Source organism: Neoarius graeffei, chromosome 4 (genome assembly GCF_027579695.1).
Source record: "Neoarius graeffei isolate fNeoGra1 chromosome 4, fNeoGra1.pri, whole genome shotgun sequence".
Classification (NCBI taxonomy): Eukaryota; Metazoa; Chordata; class Actinopteri; order Siluriformes; family Ariidae; genus Neoarius; species Neoarius graeffei.
Genome location: NC_083572.1, coordinates 42,815,467 through 42,838,006, shown reverse-complemented (window position 1 = coordinate 42,838,006; position 22,540 = coordinate 42,815,467). Strand labels below are relative to the sequence as shown.

Here is a 22,540-nt window from a genome sequence, read left to right as displayed (position 1 = left end):
TCCCAGCTGACTACGGGCGAAAGGCGGGGTACACCCTGGACAAGTCGCCAGGTCATCACAGGGCTGACACATAGACACAGACAACCATTCACACTCACATTCACACCTACGGTCAATTTAGAGTCACCAGTTAACCTAACCTGCATGTCTTTGGACTGTGGGGGAAACCGGAGCACCCGGAGGAAACCCACGCGGACACGGGGAGAACATGCAAACTCCACACAGAAAGGCCCTCGCCGGCCACGGGGCTCGAACCCAGGACCTTCTTGCTGTGAGGCGACAGCGCTAACCACTACACCACCGTGCCGCCCAGCAAGAATAATCAATGAAGTATTTCACACTTAAAACTTCAACAATTAGTGTCCTCAGTTCCTAAATGCTTACTAAGTGTTGTTAAAAGAAAAGATGATGTTACACAGTGGTAAACGTCCTTGTCCCAACTTTTTTGGAACATGTTCGAGGCATCATATTCAGAGTGTGTATTTAAAAAAAAAAATGTTAATCAGTTTCAACATCAAATATATTCTCTTTATATTGTATTTATTTGAAGATGGGTCAAAAAGTATTTGCAAATCATTGCATTTTGTTTTTAATAATTTTTTACACAGCATCCCAACTTTTTTTGGAATTGGGGTTTGAAAACAGCAATATGATTTTGTACCAGGAAAATGAAACAATGCCATTAATCTTTTTTTTTTTTTTCAGACAGGAGGCCAGTGATCTGGCATGGGTAGTTTGGAATGAAAGTGATATGAGAAAGAAAGTCAATGGCCAAATGAGCCACCAGATCCAGAAAAGATAAGTCATAAATTTTAATGGCAAATGTATATAAAACATCATTTAACATCGATAAACATGCAAACACAATCATATTTGTACAGAGGAGCTGTTTGATGCCATTCATATTTAACTGAACATTTCAAATTCCTCTCTACACTCCGTTGTGCTTGGCCAAAACAGTTGTGTGTAACCAATGGCCTAGTTAAATATCATGTTTAAAGTTGGAATGTTTATCAGTACTAAGGACTAAACAGGTCAACACCATGATGGTATTTTGCTCATTGTGTCATATTCATGGAACTCCAAACTCCAATACCAAAATTTCAGAAAATGTTGGATGTTTGTTGGGTCAAACCTCAGCTGGAATGACATTTTATCTTAAATTAAAAAGTGGTGAAAGTGAGCCACAGTTGCAAGTGTTTACTAAGACAGTGAATATGTGTGCATTTTTACATTTCTGTAAAGCTCTTGTGATATGACAGTTCTAAATGCAAGGCGGAAACATTATAAAGGTGATAAAACAAGTCTTTTTTTTTACAATATATATTTCACATAAATGGTACTGTATATTGCTCAAACTACAATGAGTTAATAGATGCAAACACAATGTAACAATGATTGCAATGTATATGGCTAATGGTTAGTGCAGCTTGAAAAATGGACATGTTTACAGACTCAATAAGGAATGATTAGTTGCTCATATAATCCTCATTTTATCTTTTTCTTCTAGTCTGCATACTTCTGAAATGGGAAATAATTTAATGAACAGTTTTTTGTACACATATTTAATTACATTTAATGAATGTAGATCTGAATATAAAATGTCAATAATATTTGCCTAGAAAGAAATAAAAGGAAAAAAATAGTTTCATACTCTAAAGAAATTTGTTTGACTACAAGAAGACAATGGTAGAGACCCCAGAGATCTCACAGTGCATAACAAATTAAGACTAGAACATACACACATACCCAACCACCACCACTTATTTACACCCAGACTGCCTTAATAAAAAGGAAAAAAAAAAAAATTTTGCTTGCAGCTTTGAAATAATTTCAAAAATATCAAAAGAATACCTGACATCAATATACAGCTGAAAATGACTGAATGATCGGTCACAATTTGTGTGAAACTAAACCTTCTAAAATAAAATAAGCATGAGAGCATACTTGACAATAAACACATGAATTACTATTTTTTTTAATCCAAAAGACATTTGAGGGGATGATGATATTTTTCCCTTTTTTTGTGCCTGTGCCAAACATATATAAGCAATATCAAATAGGATTAGTCCTTTCATGCTTTGCTCTGAGAAGTTCCTTTGATTTCCATGGATGTCCGTTCCTTCTGTCCAGCATATTCTCCAATAAAGGATCCATCCTCGTTAAACTGAGCATCCTCATCACCATAGTCCACTATGCTGTCCCCACTGTCCCCTCGCTTCAAGTCTCCAGACAGTGAGTGCTGGCTGCTTTTCAGGGGCTTCTCATCATTATCACTGAATTGAAAACAAGCAAACAAACAAACACAGATGACTGACTGAACCGGACTGCTGTTTCTGATAAATAATGCATACACACACACGGAAAAAAAATAATTAATAAATTAACAATGCATGCAATGCATTTTGTATGAAAAATATGAGTTTTTCAACACGAGAAGATAAACTTCATATCTTCAAGCCAGTGAATGATTTTCTTTTTGATTATACAGACACATTCACAAACATTAAGTACCCAAATTTTTCAAAGCATCTCCTCATACAGTGGCGTATTTCCCAGTAAAACACTTGTGTCTATGTAATATACATATTTATTTTGTATCCAATGTAAATTTTGTGAATGGTTACACCCATATTATGAGAACAAGGACTGATGTCCAGACCCACTGATGGATGGAGTTTTAGTGGAATTATATGGCCCGAAACAATAAGGTTAACAAGAATGAATGAAAACTGGAACACTTGGCATAGTGAAATTAAGATAATGCCTCCTGGATATACCAGTAGATTGCAATATTATCATATATCGTTCAAATTTCCCTTTACAATCTAAGGTTGAGTTCTGTATAAAGAAAGAATACTTTTAAATAGGATATTCTTGCAATTTTTAAACTGGACCAGTTGGACTCATGATTCATAGCTGATTGTCAATTTGTTTAATGTCTAATTCATGCATCATTTTCAAACTTACAGAAAAAAAACAGTTAAAGTGAACAGGAATAGAGGATTTTTTGAATGTGGTACATGAGGAAAAGTTAGGTAAGGAAAAGGAAGGCTGTGAATGAGTGATTTGATGTACAGCAAAATTTGCTCTATTGTTATTTTAAAAGTGCTATTTATTTGCTCTTTATGAGGACCTGCAGGTGTGTGAGAGGTTACAGCAACACCTGCTTAAGACTTTTAGTAGTCTTGTTTAGTTTGATTTGTGGAGGAGGAAATTTAGAGTGTCTGTATTTGTGGTTGTATTTTGCACTTGGCTCTCACGGGAGTATGATGAGCTGAATGAACTATTTGCTGCTATTACTACAACTATTCCTCCTCCTCCTTTTCTTCCTCCTCCAAATCATAACTAAGACTATTCCAACTTGTACTCCTATTAGAAAATACTACTACCATCTCTACTATTCCACCAACTCTAGTACTACTACAACCTACAGTATAAGCTTCCTACTATTTGTACCTCTACCCCTACTACTGTTCATATCTCAAATTTAAATAAATAAATAAATAAATAAAGTCATGTTCTTGGTATTGGATAATCTGGATTTTGGGATGGTGGGGCTACACGCTGAGCTCTCAGAAAGACTGTTATGAAATGGATCACTGAAAAATTAATGAAATGAACACAGATATCTCTGCCCTGGAGATAAGTGCTTTTCAATTATACCAGATTGTCCCCCACATTATCTCCTGCTGAGGACTGGGCATACTCCATTTCTTTTCGTTCCAAAAAACAAATGCGTTTCAATTTAACGGTGATGCAATTATGCCTAATTTCTATCACAACACTTGAGCTATATACAAAGCACTCTGAAATAAAAGCATTGGTTTAACATGAGTGATATGTAGTTGTTTGCCCCCCCCCCAGATTTTGTTTAGCACACTTGAACTGAACTGTACACACACACACACACACACACACACACACAAGTAATCTGATATTTTTAAGCCACAAGAAAAGGAGTTGGCAAGATTACAGCATTTCTAGGTGGAGTGACTTTCGACTTGGCCTACCTGTATTCACAGAAAGTGTCGTCATTTATGCCTTGAGACTCCAAGTCTGGATGGAGATCTTCCTTCTCTTTCACTACAGACAGGGGGATAAATTTAGTTCTTTTAATTTCATTAACACAACTATTAAGGTAAATGAGCCAATAAATTAAAGCGGAAATGCATTTATGTGGATAGATCCATCCTGTGTAGTCAATTATTGTTGCCATGATGTAAATGCTATACTGGTAGCAATAATGTCAGGTTAATAACTAGTACAACTGTCCAATTTAGAATATAATAAATAATAGCAGTGGCTGACTATCCTGAGCCCAGCTCTTCTTATAGTAAATCTTATACATATATCTAAGTCTTAGGCCACCACTAGCTTTGTTGTTTTAGAATAGTTTTAATAATGATCCATATTTATTTTTCAGTCTCTTTATTAAGATACAAACAGAAAATACAGGAAATATGTACATAAAATTTAAAAAGACACAATTTTCAGAACAAAGTGGCTTCTACCGACAAAAGTTAGTATTTAGTGTGACCTCCTTTGGCACAAACTACATCTTAAACTCTTTTGGGGGACCGTCCTGAAGTTTTCTGAAGTAATCTTATGGTATATTATACCAGGCTTCTGTCAGCACTTCCCAGAGTTCTTCTTTAGATTTAGGCTGTCTTTTATTTATTTCTCTGTCCAGGTGATCCCATACTGCCTTGATAATTTTCAGGTCTGGACTCTGTGGAGACCAGTCCATGACTGTCAGTGTTTTATCAGCTGTTTTTCTCTCCAAATATGATTTCACTGCATTAGCAATGTGCTTGGGGTTGTTGTAACAGTTCCCTGACAGGGGTGGATGTTGAACAGACAAGCAGGTGGGTTCAAATTCTCCTTCAGGTTTTATTCACAAAAAGAAACCAAACAAAAGCATGCTTTCCAGAGGACTATAACTGAAATGTTGACACACATGCACAAACACACAAAGAACAGTCACAACTCTGGCCAGAAAACCTCTCTCTCTGCTCCTCTCCACCTTTTATCTGCTCACAATCACTGCACACAAGCACACAGACACAGCACATTAATTAAAACAACAGGTGCTTCCACTTTGCCACTCATTTTCCCCAGTTTCGCTCTCCATTCACAATCCGTTGCTCGACCATGCCCCTGCTGCCACAGTTATCATGCTGAAAAATAAAACCATTCCTAATCAGGCACTTTCCAAAAGGAATGGCATGATGGATTAAAACGTTTCTGTAATTTTCAGCATTCATGATCCCATCAGTTCAGACAATATCGCCAAGACCACTGGCAGAAATGCAGCCGCAAACCAGGACAGACCCTTCATCATGTTTCACCGAAGACCGCAAGTACTCATTCTTCCATCTCTTCTTCTCACATATTGTCGACAATTGGACCCCAAAATTTTAAGCTTGGATACTCTTTCACTGATATTTAGTCCAATCTTTGTGTTAGCACATCTTAGCCTTTTCACCCTGTTCACCTTCCAAAAAAGTGGTTTCTTAGCTGCTACCCTGCCACAAAGACCATTCCTGATCAAGCTTCTTCGGACTGCAGAAGGGTCAACTTGGCATCCCAATGAAACTGTCAGATGCTGAACCAAGTCGTTGTTGGATTTCTTCCAATTTCTCAAAGAAGAAACTCTGAGAAATTTCTCATCAGATTTTGATTTTCTTGGCCTTCCAGTCTTTTTTTGTCCTTGACCTCTCCTGATTCTTCAAATTTCTTTATAACAGCTTGAATACCACATCTTGAATATCCAGTTTGTTTGCTGATTTCCCTTTGAGAGTGGCCTTGCTGATGCAAAATTATGATTTTATGTCTCTCAAATTTTGTGATATTTGGCATTTTGAATGGAGTGATGTGATTGAAAGTTGGTCTTGTATATATTAGCAAGCTTCCAATGAGTTAAACTCATACAACACGTGTATGTAATGCTCAAGCATGTCTTGCACAAACCTGGTGTAATAGACCTTTTTCACAGCGGCCATTTTGACATGAAATAGTAGGACAAATACAGGTGTTAGCAATGACATTAATTAGGGCTCCATTCAGTTTAGGTTTAAGAGATGAGGTTCCTGCTATTGCTCAAACGTAAGGGGAGATCACATAAAATACTTCCCACTTTAGCCTGTAGAAGCTGCTTTTTCTGATTTTTTTTTAAACCCCGCATGCGCATTTCCTGTATTTTCTAGTTGGATTCTAATAAAGAGACAGAGAAATAATTATACATGGTCATTATAGCATTGCTAAAACAACAAATCTAATGATCTAATGGAGACCTCAAACTTTTGCACAGTACTATATATACACACACACACACACACACACACACACACACACACACACGTGCAAAATAATAGCAGTGTGTTTAAAACAACTGAGAAAAAGCTCAATCCTCATAATAGCATTTATTTCCATATACACAAAGGCACTCGGGGCACTGCGCATTCAATTCCAAATGAAAACATGAACAAAATATAAATTTTAAACTGAAAATGAAGAAAAAAAAGAATAATAGGCTGTTCAAAAAATAGCAGCGTCTGCATTTTCATTTACAAACTCGAATATTTACAGTATAAACTGAAATTTGTTTATAGATTTAGCTTTTCTGTTAATCGCTGAACTAATATTTAGTTGTATAACCTTTATTTCTGACAACTGCTTTGCATCTGTGTGGCATGGAGTCAACTAACATCTGACACCTGCGAAGAGATATTCCAGCCCAAATTGACTGGACTACATTCCACAGTTCTTCTGCATTCTTGGGTTTTGCATCAAAAACAGCTTTTTTGATGTCATTCCACAAATTCTCAATCGGCTTGAGGTCTGGAAATTGGGCTGGCCACTTCATAACATCAATCTTGTTGGTCTGGAACCAGGATGTTGCCCGCTTGCTGGTGTGTTTGGGGTCGTTGTCCTGCTGAAACACCCATTTCAAGGGCATTCCTTCTTCAGCATAAGGCAACATGACCTCTCCCAGTATTTTGATATATTCAAACTGGTCCATGGTGCCTGGTATGCAATAAATGGGCCCGACTCCAAAGTATGAGAAACATCCCCAAACCATTCTGCTTGCACCTCCATGTTTTACAGTCTTCACAGTGTACTGTGGCTTGAATTCAGTGTTTATGGGTCGTCTCACAAACTGTTTGTGGCCTTTAGATCCAATAAGAACAATCTTGCTCTCATCTGTCCATAGAATGTTGCACCACTTCTCTTTAGGCCACTCAATGTGTTCTTTGGCAAACCGTAACCTTTTCAACATGTCTTTTTTTCAGTACTGGTACTTTACGAGGGTTTCTTGCAAATAGTTTGGCTTCACATAGGCGTCTTCTGATTGTTGCAGTACTCACAGGTAACTGAAGATCTTCTTTGATTTCCCTAGAGCTGATCATTGGATGCTTCTTTGCCATTCTTGTTATTCTATGATCTACATGGATGGTAGTATTTCTTTTCCTACCACGTGTTTCGAGTTTTGTTTGCCATTTTAAAGCATTTGAGATCATTTTAGCTGAGCAGCCAATTATTTTCTGCACTTCTTTATATGTTTTCCCCTCTCCAATCAACTGCTTGATCAAAGTTCTTTCTCCTTCGGTACAATGTCTGGAATGACCCATTTTACTCACTGAGCAAGGGCTAAAACCAGCAGGTACAACATTTGCTGCCCTCCTTCTTTAAATAAGGGCCATAATTGACACCTGTTTCTTCACAGAATGAGTGACCTCACTAATTGAACTCCACACTGCTATTAATTTGAACACGCTGCTATTAATTTGAACATGCCCCTTTCATTAAATGAGTCAATTACACCCAATTAGCAGAGTGCATGTCATGACTGTTGATTCTGTTGGTTACCCATTACTTGGCTACACCTATTTTTTCCCATGTTGTATTATCTTTTCTGCCAAAATCAGTAATTAAACACATTAGTGATGTTAGACTGCTATTATTTTATACATAACTGTGTATATATATATATATATATATATATATATATATATATATATATATATATATACATACAGTGGTGCTTGAAAGTTTGTGAACCCTTTAGAATTTTCTATATTTCTGCATACATATAACGTAAAACATCATCAAATTTTCACACAAGTCCTAAAAGTAGATAAAGAGAACCCAGTTAAACAAATGAGACAAAAATATTATACTTGGTCATTTATTTATTGAGGAAAATGATCCAATATTACATATCTGTGAGTGGCAAAAGTATGTGAACCTCTAGGATTAGCAGTTCATTTGAAGGTGAAATTAGAGTCAGGTGTTTTCAATCAATGGGATGACAATCAGGTGTGAGTGGGCACCCTGTTTTATTTAAAGAACAGGGATCTATCAAAGTCTGATCTTAACAACACATGTTTGTGGAAGTGTATCATGGCATGAACAAAGGAGATTTCTGAGGACCTCAGAAAAAAAGTGTTGTTGATGCTTGTCAGACTGGAAAAGGTTACCAAACCATCTCTAAAGAGTTTGGACTCCACCAATCCACAGTCAGACAGATTGTGTACAAATGGAGGAAATTCAAGACCATTGTTACCCTCCCCAGGAGTGGTCAACCAACAAAGATCACTCCAAGAGCAAGGCATGTAATTGTCAGTGAGGTCACAAAGGACCCCAGGGTAACTTCTAAGCAACTGAAGGCCTCTCTCACATTGGCTAATGTTAATGTTCATGAGTCCACCATCAGGAGAACACTGAACAACAATGGTGTGCATGGCAGGGTTGCAAGGAGAAAGCCCCTGCTCTCCAAAAAGAACATTGCTGCTCGCCTGCAGTTTGCTAAAGATCACATGGACAAGCCAGAAGGCTATTGGAAAAATGTTTTGTGGACAGATGAGACCAAAACAGAACGTTTTGGTTTAAATGAGAAATGTTATGTTTGGAGAAAGGAAAACACTGCATTCCAGCAGAAGAACCTTATATCATCTGTGAAACATGGTGGTGGTACTATCATGGTTTGGACCGGTTTTGCTGCATCTGGGTCAGGACGGCTTGTCATCATTGATGGAACAATGAATTCTGAATTATACCAGCGAGTTCTAAAGGAAAATGTCAGGACATCTGTCCATGAACTGAATCTCGAGAGAAGACGGGTCATGCACCAAGTCAACAACCCTAAGCACACAAGTTGTTCTACCAAAGAATGGTTAAAGAAGAATAAAGTTAATGTTTTGGAATGGCCAAGTCAAAGTCCTGACCTTAATCCAATCGAAATGTTGTGGAAGGACCTGAAGCGAGCAGTTCATATGAGGAAACCCGCCAACATCCCAGAGTTGAAGCTGTTCTGTACGGAGGAATGGGCTAAAATTCCTCTAAGCCAGTGTGCAGGACTGATCAACAGTTACCGCAAACGTTTAGTTGCAATTATTGCTGCACAAGGGCGTCACAGCAGATACTGAAAGCAAAGGTTCACATACTTTTGCCACTCATAGATATGTAATATTGGATCATTTTCCTCAATAAATGACCAAGTATAATATTTTTGTCTCACTTGTTTAACTGGGTTCTCTTTATCTACTTTTAGGACTTGTGTGAAAATCTGATGTTGTTTTAGGTCATATTTATGCAGAAATATAGAAAATTCTAAAGGGTTCACAAACTTTCAAGCACCACTGTATGTATATATATATATATATATATATATATATATATATATATATATATATATATATATATACACACACACACAGTGGGGCAAAAAAGTATTTAGTCAGTCACCAGTTGTGCAAGTTCTCCCACTTAAAAAGATGAGTGAGGCCTGTAATTTTCATCATAGGTATACCTCAACTATGAGAGACAAAATGAGGAAAAAAAATCCAGAAAATCACATTGTCTGATTTTTAAAGAATTTATTTGCAAATTATGGTGGAAAATAAGTATTTGGTCAATAACAAAAGTTCATCTCAATACTTTGTTATATACCCTTTGTTGGCAATGACAGAGGTCAAATGTTTTCTGTAAGTCTTCACAACGTTTTCACACACTGTTGCTGGTATTTTGGCCCATTCCTCCATGCAGATCTCCTCTAGAGCAGTGATGTTTTGGGGCTGTCGCTGGGCAACACGGACTTTCAACTCCCTCCAAAGATTTTCTATGGGGTTGAGATCTGGAGACTGGCTAGGCCACTCCAGGACCTTGAAATGCTTCTTATGAAGCCACTCCTTCGTTGCCCGGGTGGTGTGTTTGGGATCATTGTCATGCTGAAAGACCCAGCCACGTTTCATCTTCAATGCCCTTGCTGATGGAAGGAGGTTTTCACTCAAAATCTCACGATACATGGCCCCATTCATTCTTTCCTTTACACGGATCAGTCGTCCTGGTCCCTTTGCAGAAAAACAGCCCCAAAGCATGATGTTTCCACCCCCATGCTTCACAGTAGGTATGGTGTTCTTTGGATGCAACTCAGCATTCTTTCTCCTCCAAACATGACAAGTTGAGTTTTTACCAAAAAGTTCTATTTTGGTTTCATCTGACATTCTCCCAATCCTCTTCTGGATCATCCAAATGCTCTCTAGCAAACTTCAGACGGGCATGGACATGTACTGGCTTAAGCAGGGGGACACGTCTGGCACTGCACGATTTGAGTCCCTGGTGGCGTAGTGTGCTACTGATGGTAGCCTTTGTTACTTTGGTCCCAGCTCTCTGCAGGTCATTCACTAGGTCCCCCCGTGTGGTTCTGGGATTTTTGCTCACCGTTCTTGTGATCATTTTGACCCCATCTTGCGTGGAGCCCCAGATCGAGGGAGATTATCAGTGGTCTTGTATGTCTTCCATTTTCTAATAATTGCTCCCACAGTTGATTTCTTCACACCAAGCTGCTTACCTATTGCAGATTCAGTCTTCCCAGCCTGGTGCAGGTCTACAATTTTGTTTCTGGTGTCCTTTGACAGCTCTTTGGTCTTGGCCATAGTGGAGTTTGGAGTGTGACTGTTTGAGGTTGTGGACAGGTGTCTTTTATACTGATAACGAGTTCAAACAGGTGCCATTAATACAGGTAATGAGTGGAGGACAGAGGAGTCTCTTAAAGAAGTTGTTACAGGTCTGTGAGAGCCAGAAATCTTGCTTGTTTGTAGGTGACCAAATACTTATTTTACTGAGGAATTTACCAATCAATTCATTAAAAATCCTACAATGTGATTTCCTGGATTCCCCCCATTCTGTCTCTTATAGTTGAAGTGTACCTATGATGAAAATTACAGGCCTCTCTCATCTTTTTAAATGGAAGAACTTGCACAATTGGTGGCTGACTAAATACTTTTTTGCCCCACTGTGTGTATATATATATATATATATATTACTATGCAAAAGTTTATATATATAGGCGGCACAGTGGTTAACACTATTGCCTCACAGCAAGAAGATTCTGGGCTCAAGTCCAGTGGCTGACTGGGGCCTTTTTGTGTGGAGTTTGCCTGTTCTCCTTGTGTCTGCATGGGTGGGCTCCAGTTTCCCCCCCAGTCCAAAGACATGCAGGTTAGGCTAATTGGTGGCTCTAAATTGACCGTAGGTGTGAATGGTTGTTTGTCTCTATGCATCAGCACTGTGATGATCTGGTGACTTGTCCAGGGTGTACCCCACCTCTCATCAATAGTCAGCTGGAATAGGCTCCAGCTCACCTGCAACCCTGTACAGGATAAGCGGTTGCAGATAATGGATGGATTATATATATATATATATATATATATATATATATATATATATATATATATATATATATATATATATCTTTAATAGGAAGAATTTGAATCACTGCATCAAGAAAACAGACGAACTGTTACACCTTCCTTATGTTGGACTTTTCACATACTGTACTGCATGGTACGGTACATCCACACTGATGCTACCATCCAAATATACATATGTTGGTTTTTCTTTCTACATATTTTATGCTGTTAAAGCTAGATGGCCTTTTGATTTCATAAAATCAGTGACATTTAGTTTCCTCTAAAATTTGGTCACTGTGATACATGTTTATTTCTGTAATATCTCACAAAATATCAGGCCATTCTGTGGCTGGGAAGTTATTTAATTTGAGGGGATTCCCTCGCAAATAATATGCGGCAGATTCTACTGTAACTGGATCCATTAACCACTTGCCCACAAAATAAGAAATTTTTCTTGTCCTTTTTTCAGTGAGGTAATATTTTCAAGATTGAAAATATGGTATTTGGTCTTCTAAAACAGCACGTCATTTAAAAATACACTGAGTATATCAATAAAAGATTTTTAAAGAATAAAGTTCTATTTCTCTGACATATCTGACAGACATAACTCCCATTTTAAAAATCATTTTCATTATCTCTGTTGCTATCGTCAGTGAATTTCTGTCAGATGACCTGACGATAGACTCAGCCATTATGGATCTTTGGTAGTTATCGTGTGGAAGCAGGCTTTATAATTTTTGGGTGTCAACAGATAGAGTTGAAATAGATTAACAGCGAAAAAACTATTTCGTTCACGAGAGAAGCCCACAGTTATTTTTAAAAAATGCTATCGTCAGTCTGTCAGTCAAATGCACCTGACGATAGCAAAATTCAAGCCCTCACCACGCACATGTTGACTGACGCAAAGAGGAAATTCTACTGCGCATGATTTTTGTGACAGCAGACATTTACTTCCGGGCAAGACTTGGAGTTCTGACAGCTAGATTTCATCAAATAAATCAAGGTAAGATTTTCTGTCAGCTACCTGACGATAGAAATTTTTGATGATAGAAACATTGAGAATATATTTGTGCATTCATATTTAAAATTTTCTGGAGGAAAACTATCGTAAGTTGAGATAAATCAGAGCCACTTGCGACCCTTTCAGCAGACAGGCCATTTCAATGTGTTATTTCCCCATGAAAGTGACACAGTCGTGTCTATCATCACTGTTCTGACAATTATTGTTATTTCAATTTTGAAAATAAATTTTATCTTTTTTATTTCAATATTTTATTTTATTATTTGGTTCTAGTGATGAGGTATTTAATATTATTACTAAATTTGTCAGATTAATAATGTAAGAAACAGTTTTGTTGCTATTGTCATCTAGAGTGTCTGTCAGAATATGATGGTAGACGTTAGTTTGTCTGTCAGATTTTGATGATAGAAACCGATGTGTTTCTATTGTCATTTAGCATGTCTGTCATGTCAGGCTTTTATCAATTACAGTAGTTACCAGGACTACTGTCCTAAAATTTACTGCGAATGTCCAAGACCCCAAATGCTACTAGAAAAACTTAATAGAATGATCAAAATAATCAATTCAGCAATTTAAGGAGATGGGACTTAACTGGCCTCTGTTATGGTAGAATCTGCCATGCATGAAATCGCTCATTTCATGCACTCAAGCAGACAGAGGAAATCTCTGTGCGCATGCGCATGTTTACCTTCTTCTACTTCTTTTGGGTTTTATGGCAGCTGGCATCCACAGTGTTGCATCCTGCCATCTACAGATTTACCTTGACCATGCACTGACAGTTCCATCATTATGTCACTAAACGAACAGCTGATCACACCAAGTTGCTCACTGACCACTGATATTTATTAGTTTGGTCCTGCATTTCCTTTCCTTTGCAACATAACGTCTTTTCTTCTTGCTTTCCATTACTGTAGTCGGTCTTTCACGTTTCATTCGCACACTCACATCCTCCATTTTTCTCTCCTGTTTCAAATTTGTATCCAACAATGCCTTGCACGAACAGGGAAAACCCACCACATGATGCATGATGTACAACCCCGATTCCAAAAAAGTTGGGACAAAGTACAAATTGTAAATAAAAATGGAATGCAATGATGTGGAAGTTTCAAAATTCCATATTTTATTCAGAATAGAACATAGATGATATATCAAATGTTTAAACTGAGAAAATGTATCATTTAAAGAGAAAAATTAGGTGATTTTAAATTTCGTGACAACAACACATCTCAAAAAAGTTGGGACAAGGCCATGTTTACCACTGTGAGACATCCCCTTTTCTCTTTACAACAGTCTGTAAACGTCTGGGGACTGAGGAGACAAGTTGCTCAAGTTTAGGGATAGGAATGTTAACCCATTCTTGTCTAATGTAGGATTCTAGTTGCTCAACTGTCTTGGGTCTTTTTTGTCGTATCTTCCGTTTTATGATCCGCCAAATGTTTTCTATGGGTGAAAGATCTGGACTGCAGGCTGGCCAGTTCAGTACCCGGACCCTTCTTCTACGCAGCCATGATGCTGTAATTGATGCAGTATGTGGTTTGGCATTGTCATGTTGGAAAATGCAAGGTCTTCCCTGAAAGAGACGTCATCTGGATGGGAGCATATGTTGCTCTAGAACCTGGATATACCTTTCAGCATTGGTGTCTTTCCAGATGTGTAAGCTGCCCATGCCACACGCACTAATGCAGCCCCATACCATCAGAGATGCAGGCTTCTGAACTGAGCGCTGATAACAACTTGGGTCGTCCTTCTCCTCTTTAGTCCGAATGACATGGCGTCCCTGATTTCCATAAAGAACTTCAAATTTTGATTTGTCTGACCACAGAACAGTTTTCCACTTTGCCACAATCCATTTTAAATGAGCCTTGGCCCAGAGAAGACCTCTGCGCTTCTGGATCATGTTTAGATACGGCTTCTTCTTTGAACTATAGAGTTTTAGCTGGCAATGGCGGATGGCACAGTGAATTGTGTTCACAGATAATGTTCTCTGGAAATATTCCTGAGCCCATTTTGTGATTTCCAATACAGAAGCATGCCTGTATGTGATGCAGTGCCATCTAAGGGCCCGAAGATCACGGGCACCCAGTATGGTTTTCCGGCCTTGACCCTTACGCACAGAGATTCTTCCAGATTCTCTCAATCTTTTGATGATATTATGCATTGTAGATGATGATATGTTCAAACTCTTTGCAATTTTACACTGTCGAACTCCTTTCTGATATTGCTCCACTATTTGTCGGCGCAGAATTAGGGGGATTGGTGACCCTCTTCCCATCTTTACTTCTGAGAGCCACTGCCACTCCAAGATGCTTTTTTTATACCCAGTCATGTTAATGACCTATTGCCAATTGACCTAATGAGTTGCAATTTGGTCCTCCAGCTGTTCCTTTTTTGTACCTTTAACTTTTCCAGCCTCTTATTGCCCCTGTCCCAACTTTTTTGAGATGTGTTGCTGTCATGAAATTTCAAATGAGCCAATATTTGGCATGAAATTTCAAAATGTCTCACTTTCGACATTTGATATGTTGTCTATGTTCTATTGTGAATACAATATCAGTTTTTGAGATTTGTAAATTATTGCATTCTGTTTTTTATTTGCAATTTGTACTTTGTCCCAACTTTTTTGGAATTGGGGTTGTAGTATCTTGAATTGGGTCATGGTGAAGCAAGAAAAAATAGTGGAATTGTAGCAGATAAATAGCATTAATTGTTCTATTTAAAAAAAACAACAACAATAAAATTGGAAGTCTGTGATTTGAATTTAGTAGCTTTTGGCCCACTAAATAAAAATAACTGGGTGTCAGGGAAAATTCTTTTTATGACCTACACTTGAAAAATCTGAAAGGCAGTCTACCTTTAAATTTCTTGAATTCTGTTTCTCATTAAGCCCCCTCCCCCTCTCTGTGTTTCTTTCTTTTAAACACTCGTAATCTTTTTGTAGCTAGTCAAAGGTCTTTATTTGCTATCTGTCTGTCTGTCTGTCTCCCTGCTATGCCCATGGGTAATTGGCTCCTGGTGGTAAATGAACACAGAGGTTGATGGAGGTGCATTTGATGCAGGTCCTTACCTGAGTACTTTCCTCCTTTGTTCCTGTTTACAAAGCAAGCGATGAGCACGATGAGTGTGAGTAAAGCCACAGCACACATCAGTCCAATAAACCAGCCTTGATTTGAAATTCCACTGTGAATACTGGCCAAACCTGATGAACACATCAATTTGTTCACAAAATTTTGCTTCACCTTCCTATACTTTTGACTGTTTATATTGACAAAGCCTTTCCAATGCCAACTTAGCAATGTGCAGACTAACAGAATAAGAAATTTAACAATTAATTAGCAGCCAACCTGCTTCTACAATTATTCAACTTAAGATAAAAAAATAACACCTTATTCCTTTTCACTGAGCTGGTAACATTTAGAGATAGGTCTAGGTCACAGATGAGAAGTTTGTTCAAGGACAATGACATGATGATGGGACGCGTTTTGGCAGAGAACCCCTCCCCTCACCTTTGGCCCTGGTCCTGATAACATCTTCAAAAATGCTAGAACTATCATGCCAGGTTTTAGCCATAACGCGTACTGTATATTCTGTCCCAGGCTCCAGCTCCTTAATGACCAGGAAAGTCTTAGAGGAGTTAACGGCCTCAGATATCTTCCAGTTACCTTCACCTACAGAAGGTGCATAACCAGGGAAGGGTTAGGAAGGGGTTAGTAAGCCAGAAACATGAAGTTAGTTTTAATTAAATAGAGGTGTTAGTAAGGTGTTACTAAGCTAGAGAAAAATAATTTAGGATTAAAAAAAGTGAATGTTAGCATTAAGAAAGTCAAAAGCACAGTAATATCTAAATAATCCATTTTATGAAGGTGCTTTATAATCATTGGGTGCTTTACATTTACTTTGACTTTGTGACTTGTATAAATTAAGGTATAGTATCAGCCTTGTTAGCTATGAAGAATGGTAAGATGGGCTTACGGTTTTTCATATATGCAACATATAACTCTGAATCCATTTGTTCCTTCCCCAGAATCCAGCTGATATTTGCAAAGTTGTCGCTAACTGAGGCACTAATGTTCAACACAGTGGGTGCTGACAGGAAAAAGAGGGAAAGAAAAATAACATGGCAAGACAAAGAACAAAAAGTGGTTAGTGTATGTCAAAAGAGATCTGTGTTCAAGAAAAAAAAAAGATAGTTTATTTCAGAGGGGGAGCAGGACTGTTTTCTGTATGTGGCCTGCTTAAAGAAATGGCATGAATAAAATGATGCTTATTGGTGTAAAAGTAGCATCTGTGCTATTCATGCTAGGGACCATTGCTGAGTGTATTAAGACAAGAAAATAATAAGAAAAGACATGATGGACTATGTTTGAAGTAATATCACTAAAAGAAAAATGGCTTTATAACATTGAAACAAAATTATAAACCCGGTTCCCAAGGCATATTGTTTTCAAGCATCATTTAGTTTCTCAGTTGTGCCAAGAACATGCTGAAAGTTTTAGCCTCCTGTTGCTAAATTAATCTCATCTCATCTCATCTCATCTCATCTCATCTCATCTCATTATCTCTAGCCGCTTTATCCTTCTACAGGGTCGCAGGCAAGCTGGAGCCTATCCCAGCTGACTACGGGCGAAAGGCGGGGTACACCCTGGACAAGTCACCAGGTCATCACAGAGCTGACACATAGACACGGACAACCATTCACACTCACATTCACACCTACGGTCAATTTAGAGTCACCAGTTAACCTAACCTGCATGTCTTTGGACTGTGGGGGAAACCGGAGCACCCGGAGGAAACCCACGCGGACACGGGGAGAACATGCAAACTCCGCACAGAAAGGCCCTCGCCGGCCACGGGGCTCGAACCCGGACCTTCTTGCTGTGAGGCGACAGCGCTAACCACTACGCCACCGTGCCGCCTGCTAAATTAATAATTACTTATTTGGCTCAGAGATGTAGCTTACTGATTGGGCATTTTAATTAACAACTAGCTTGAGCTAAGTTTCAGGAATCTACACCAACCATAAATACTAAATAATAAGGAAGCCATATTAATCACACACACACACACACACACACACACACACACACACACACACACACACACACACACACACACACACATCATTCAAATCAAATTCACATAAATCACAGTTCACTCTGATGCTTTTATGTCACATGTAAAAAAAAAAAATGGAGTGGGGGGCTATAAATATCGAGTGCTGCTGACTGGGTCTTTGTCATTTGTTGCTGGAGAGTGGGATTAAATAAGACAGCCCTCAGGCCGGGCCAAAAAACACCAAAAGCCATGGGAGCAAAGAAAACGTTCTGATCTAGAGCTTTCAACCGCTTCCATTTATCCACTTAAGTAGTGGCAGCTGACTCTCTATGTCGCTCTGTCTTTCACCTCTCTGGCTGCTATCGCCAACTGTCACACATCAGAAATTCTTACCCGTTCAGATGCTGGCTGTTTGCTTGGGATTGTGCCACTAAAGCTTCTCCACCAGCTTAACAAAGCATGGCCTATCTGTGCTTCACATTTGATCAGTTACGGACAGTGGAAATGTAACAAGCTCTTGCCTCTCAGGGCTCAGCTTTTAACAGTAGACAAGGAGGAAAATACTCTGTCTACATCCCACTAAATAAAGGTCTATAGCATCTTTTTATGAAAAATGCACACATCATATTGACACATAGAAAATTTCCTTTTCTGTTTTATTTTCTCTTTTTTTTTAATAACCTAATTAGTCACGTATAGGCCATCTATTTTGGACAACGTATGACTAATTTTAAATATGGACTCATGGTTAATACCTATAGAAGAAAGTGTGGCTTTAGCCACAGGGGAAACAGAAGGTTTTCTTGGAGACAAATGAGTTCTGGACTGTCCTGAAAAGAAAAATAAGATCTTGAGTTTGTCCACTACAGATTTTAGTTGGTGAATGATATATAGCAGGCAAGGTTCTACTAGGTTTTAAGTTAATTAATCCATGCATGCTACCCTAATGGACTTTAGTGAACTAAAGGACTCTTAAAGACAGGAATAATTTAAGAGTTATTTGTTAAGGACTAAAGGCCAGAACACTGTCAAGTACAGTATCCAATTTACTACAGTGTTAGTTGATACACATTTTATGAGTGGAGGATATTTTTAAATTCAATGGCCTTTCTCATCTATGAAAGAAGAGCTGTATCTGAAAATTAGGTTTGCTGCCACTTTTTTTTTTAACACAGCAGTAATCTCTATGACTGAGTGACAGTGTTTCTTTTTTTTAAGACAAGCATGAAAAGCAAACACACAAAAGAAAATTAGTTTAGTTAAACTGCTATTAAATGGCAATACATCCATTTATTTTGCATTTTTAATTTAGTAACCTAAAGTTCCACTAATGTTACGGCTACTATCACTAAATCTACATTTATGGAATAAAGAAGATCTCATACTGATGGTGAAAGTGGGCACATCTGTTGAAGCTGGCAAATCAAACAAACAAACAAAAAATAAAAACAAAAAAGCATGAAAGAGACAGATTGTTAAAGACAGCATACATTAACAGTAAATAGCATCTGCTTTCTTTCGAAAGCAATGCAAATTACCATGGCCTTGTAGGGAAACGCACTCTAGCAGGAGGCATGGAGAAATGCTGAGCTCTTACAAATTGGGATGTTCAAATTGTTCCCTGTAATACAGCTGAGTTTACATTACAGCACGTAAGACTGATATTCCTGCTTTCCTCTCCTCCTGACAATATTGAGTCCCACAGCCTGTCTAATGGTCTGTTGTTGATAAAGGAAATGAGATATCACACTGCATATGAAATAGGCAATTCAATTTCCTGTCTGTTCTTTATTACTAAGCCATATATTAATGCAAAGCTACAAGCTTATGGCTTTCATGATATCTTTGCTGCGACAATGTGAATCCCCAGTCAAGTAAAACCAATAAAAAGCTTTTTATTAATCATTGTTCTTTGTGAAGAATGTAAAAACAGTGTATTCCACACAACACAGGTTCTGGCACATTTCGTTGATGATTACATCATTAACAATTATGGAATGATAACTACATATTATTTCCATTCCTAAAGGTGACACTTTATTTCTTTTTCCTTCCTAAAGCTTTCACCCTTCCCCCAAATCAATAAGCACTTGGTCTTCCTCGACAGTGATGAATGTTCCTGCTTCCACACTGCTGTGATATTGTTTAGCAATAAAGAAGTGCATAGATAGGCATATGAAAAGCATGGTGGAACGAGAGGGAAAAATGAACATCCTCTGGCATGGATGGATGACCAGAAATAAGTGACTCAACCATCCATATCAGAGGATCAAGCTCTCTGCTGTGTAACGTGGGATACATGCAGGAGTCTTATTCTCATACCAGCTATGCCCTGGTACTCACGTGCTTCTGGGATGGTAATGTACTCCTCACTAGTCACTGGGCCACAGCCCATTTGTGTGCAGTAATACAGGTAGAACCTATAGCGACTAACTGGCTCCAGGTCTCTGAGGTGCCACTTATTTGTATCTGGGTTGGTGATGTTCACAGTGAGGAGGGGTCCCACTTCCTCTGTGTTGTTAACTAAACAGAAAGATGGAATAAAGTTCAGATATGCAAGATACATGAGTAGTGGATTTAGTTTACTGTTGTATGCTTTACTCCCAGTCTTCAAGGGTCACTTCATTACATGTTTAGGTGATTTTTTTTTTTTAAATCCAAAGTGACTTAAGACTGCATACAAATGATAGTTAATGGCCTTCTTCAATGACCCAACAGTGGCAGCTTGGTGATTCTAGGATTTGACCACAAAACCTCCTGATCAGCAGCCCAAAACTTTAACCACTGAGCCACAAACTACTGGCTTTATCCCTTATAGAGAGCGTGCATGTGACGTCACGAGGTCACGTGATATTTGTTTATCTGCCATCTTGGACGGCAAGGCCGCGCATAGAACTTAGACAAACCCGTTCTAATTATCAAGTGTGTGGGAGTAGATCTTTCGAGAATGATTGATTGATTGATTGATTGATTGATTGATTGATTGATTGATTGATTGATTGATTGATTATATCTTGTTCAGCATTTGGTTGTACCAATAGACAGGGCCAAAAGGAGGGCCTGTCATTTTATAGATTCCCCGCAGACGAGGAGAGACGCGCAAAATGGGTGTCCGCTGTGCGAAGAGAAAAACGGCACCCCAGTTCTACCAGCCGAATTTGTAGTGAACACTTCATATCAGGTAGGTGTAATCTTCTAATTCAATACTCCTAGTACATCTGTTAAGTTGATTTTCGGACTGAATGATAACTGCATACTTAGAAACTAGACAGTACAGTGTTTGTGGCCGTCAGTCCGCTTGATCTCTAACGTTTAAAATGGCTATGCCTAGCCCTACTACCCTGGCCTAGTCTATGACAATGTTTTATCTTTTTGGCTCATATATGCCTTTGAAAGGCCAATCCATAGTAGGAATGGCGAAAACTAAAAAAAAAATCTTGACCGACCACCGAGCCTCATTAGCCGGTTAAAGTCAGTTAACCTATGAGTTTAAACAGGGATGCAAACGGCGGATGCCGCCTTTTTCACGGCTGAACGTGCAGATCCGATTTTTTTAGGGGGGGCGTTGGAGTGTCTGAATAATTTCATCAAAGTAAATTCTGTATTAAAATTACTAAATGAGCAAATGCCATTACAGTCCATGAAACAGGAAGTATAAGTATGAGAAGAAAACAGTAAATCAGAAAGCTGCGCACATTTGCGCAGCTTCTGCGCAAACGTGCACAGCTTTCTGATTTACTGTTTTTCAGACAAAAACATACATATTTACAACCCTGTCATTATCTGGAACTGAGTTTAGATTTCGAACATTCTTACGATAAAACGTCCTGCATAGTCTCTTTATGATAAACGTCTTAATGCCACTTACCCGTGAGGTTATCAAGTAGACATTCTTCTTTGGAACCTTCCAGAGGTATAGTTGGGATACCAATCCCGCAACAAAATATTTATAAGCTTCCAGGCTCCTGTAAGCTTTGAGGGCTTTGCCAGTGTAACATGATTCATGATTAACAAGAAAATTGTAAATGTCGTGGTAGGCCAGATCGGGCAAATCGTCGGCACCACAGCTCCGAATTTCCCTGAACAAGGATTGCAGCAAGTTGTACGGATCTGCATTCCTCAACCTGGAACACTTTTCCACGTAACGCTGCCTCACGTCACCTTCAAGATGCTGAACAAACTTAGACAAGTTATCATGCGATGTAGATGGGGTATTTTCTGAATTTTCTTGGGGATTACTCCCTGGATCCATTACGCTCGCGCAAGGTAAACAATCCTGATGCCGTCCAATATGGCAGAGTACACACGTGCGGGTCACGTGACTGCACATCCTCTATACCAAGATGGCCAGATGTAAACTTTGTGAGACAGGCATTCCTCTCTGTGATCATTGAATTCACTGAGATTGATTTTCACAAACAACAAATGACTCAGTCATCCATGTCACAAGATAAGGACCTCTGATCTCTAGGGAGGTTCAGATAATGTGTCTCATTCCCATACAATGCTAGACCCTGGTAGACCCATGTAGTGACCTCTTGCATGCTGGGCTGATTGATTAAGCTCTTGAAGGGCTTGATTTTTACTTGAGAGGAATATAATGCATTGTAGGGAGAAACCACTGAGCTGTGCAGAGCTCTGATCTCGCAATAATGTGAGTGGTTTGGAAAGTTCCAAAATGATAAAAGAACCTAATTCATTAATTTAATTAAAATAATGTGATGGACTAATAATTGCCCTATGCAAATCACTACCTCATTATAACTTATGA

The 22,540-nt window shown here is 38.6% G+C and overlaps 1 protein-coding gene across 4 annotated transcripts in view; it reads right to left on the bottom strand.

Annotated features, from left to right (window-relative positions):
• Positions 1-794: 794 nt before the first annotated feature.
• The window catches only part of chl1b (cell adhesion molecule L1-like b), a 163,879-nt gene continuing 142,133 nt past the window's right edge, over positions 795-22,540 (bottom strand). Inside the window, exons 23-28 of one of the 4 annotated variants that reach the window (XM_060919263.1) lie at positions 20,113-20,292; positions 16,687-16,800; positions 16,221-16,382; positions 15,782-15,913; positions 4,014-4,086; positions 795-2,276 (exon numbers count right to left, since the gene is read on the bottom strand). In XM_060919263.1, coding sequence (XP_060775246.1) covers positions 2,075-2,276; positions 4,014-4,086; positions 15,782-15,913; positions 16,221-16,382; positions 16,687-16,800; positions 20,113-20,292 — 863 coding nt within the window. In that variant the 3' untranslated portion in view covers positions 795-2,074. The remainder of the gene's footprint in view (positions 2,277-4,013; positions 4,087-15,781; positions 15,914-16,220; positions 16,383-16,686; positions 16,801-20,112; positions 20,293-22,540) is intronic. The other 3 variants (XM_060919264.1, XM_060919265.1, XM_060919266.1) reach the window with 3 other exon arrangements.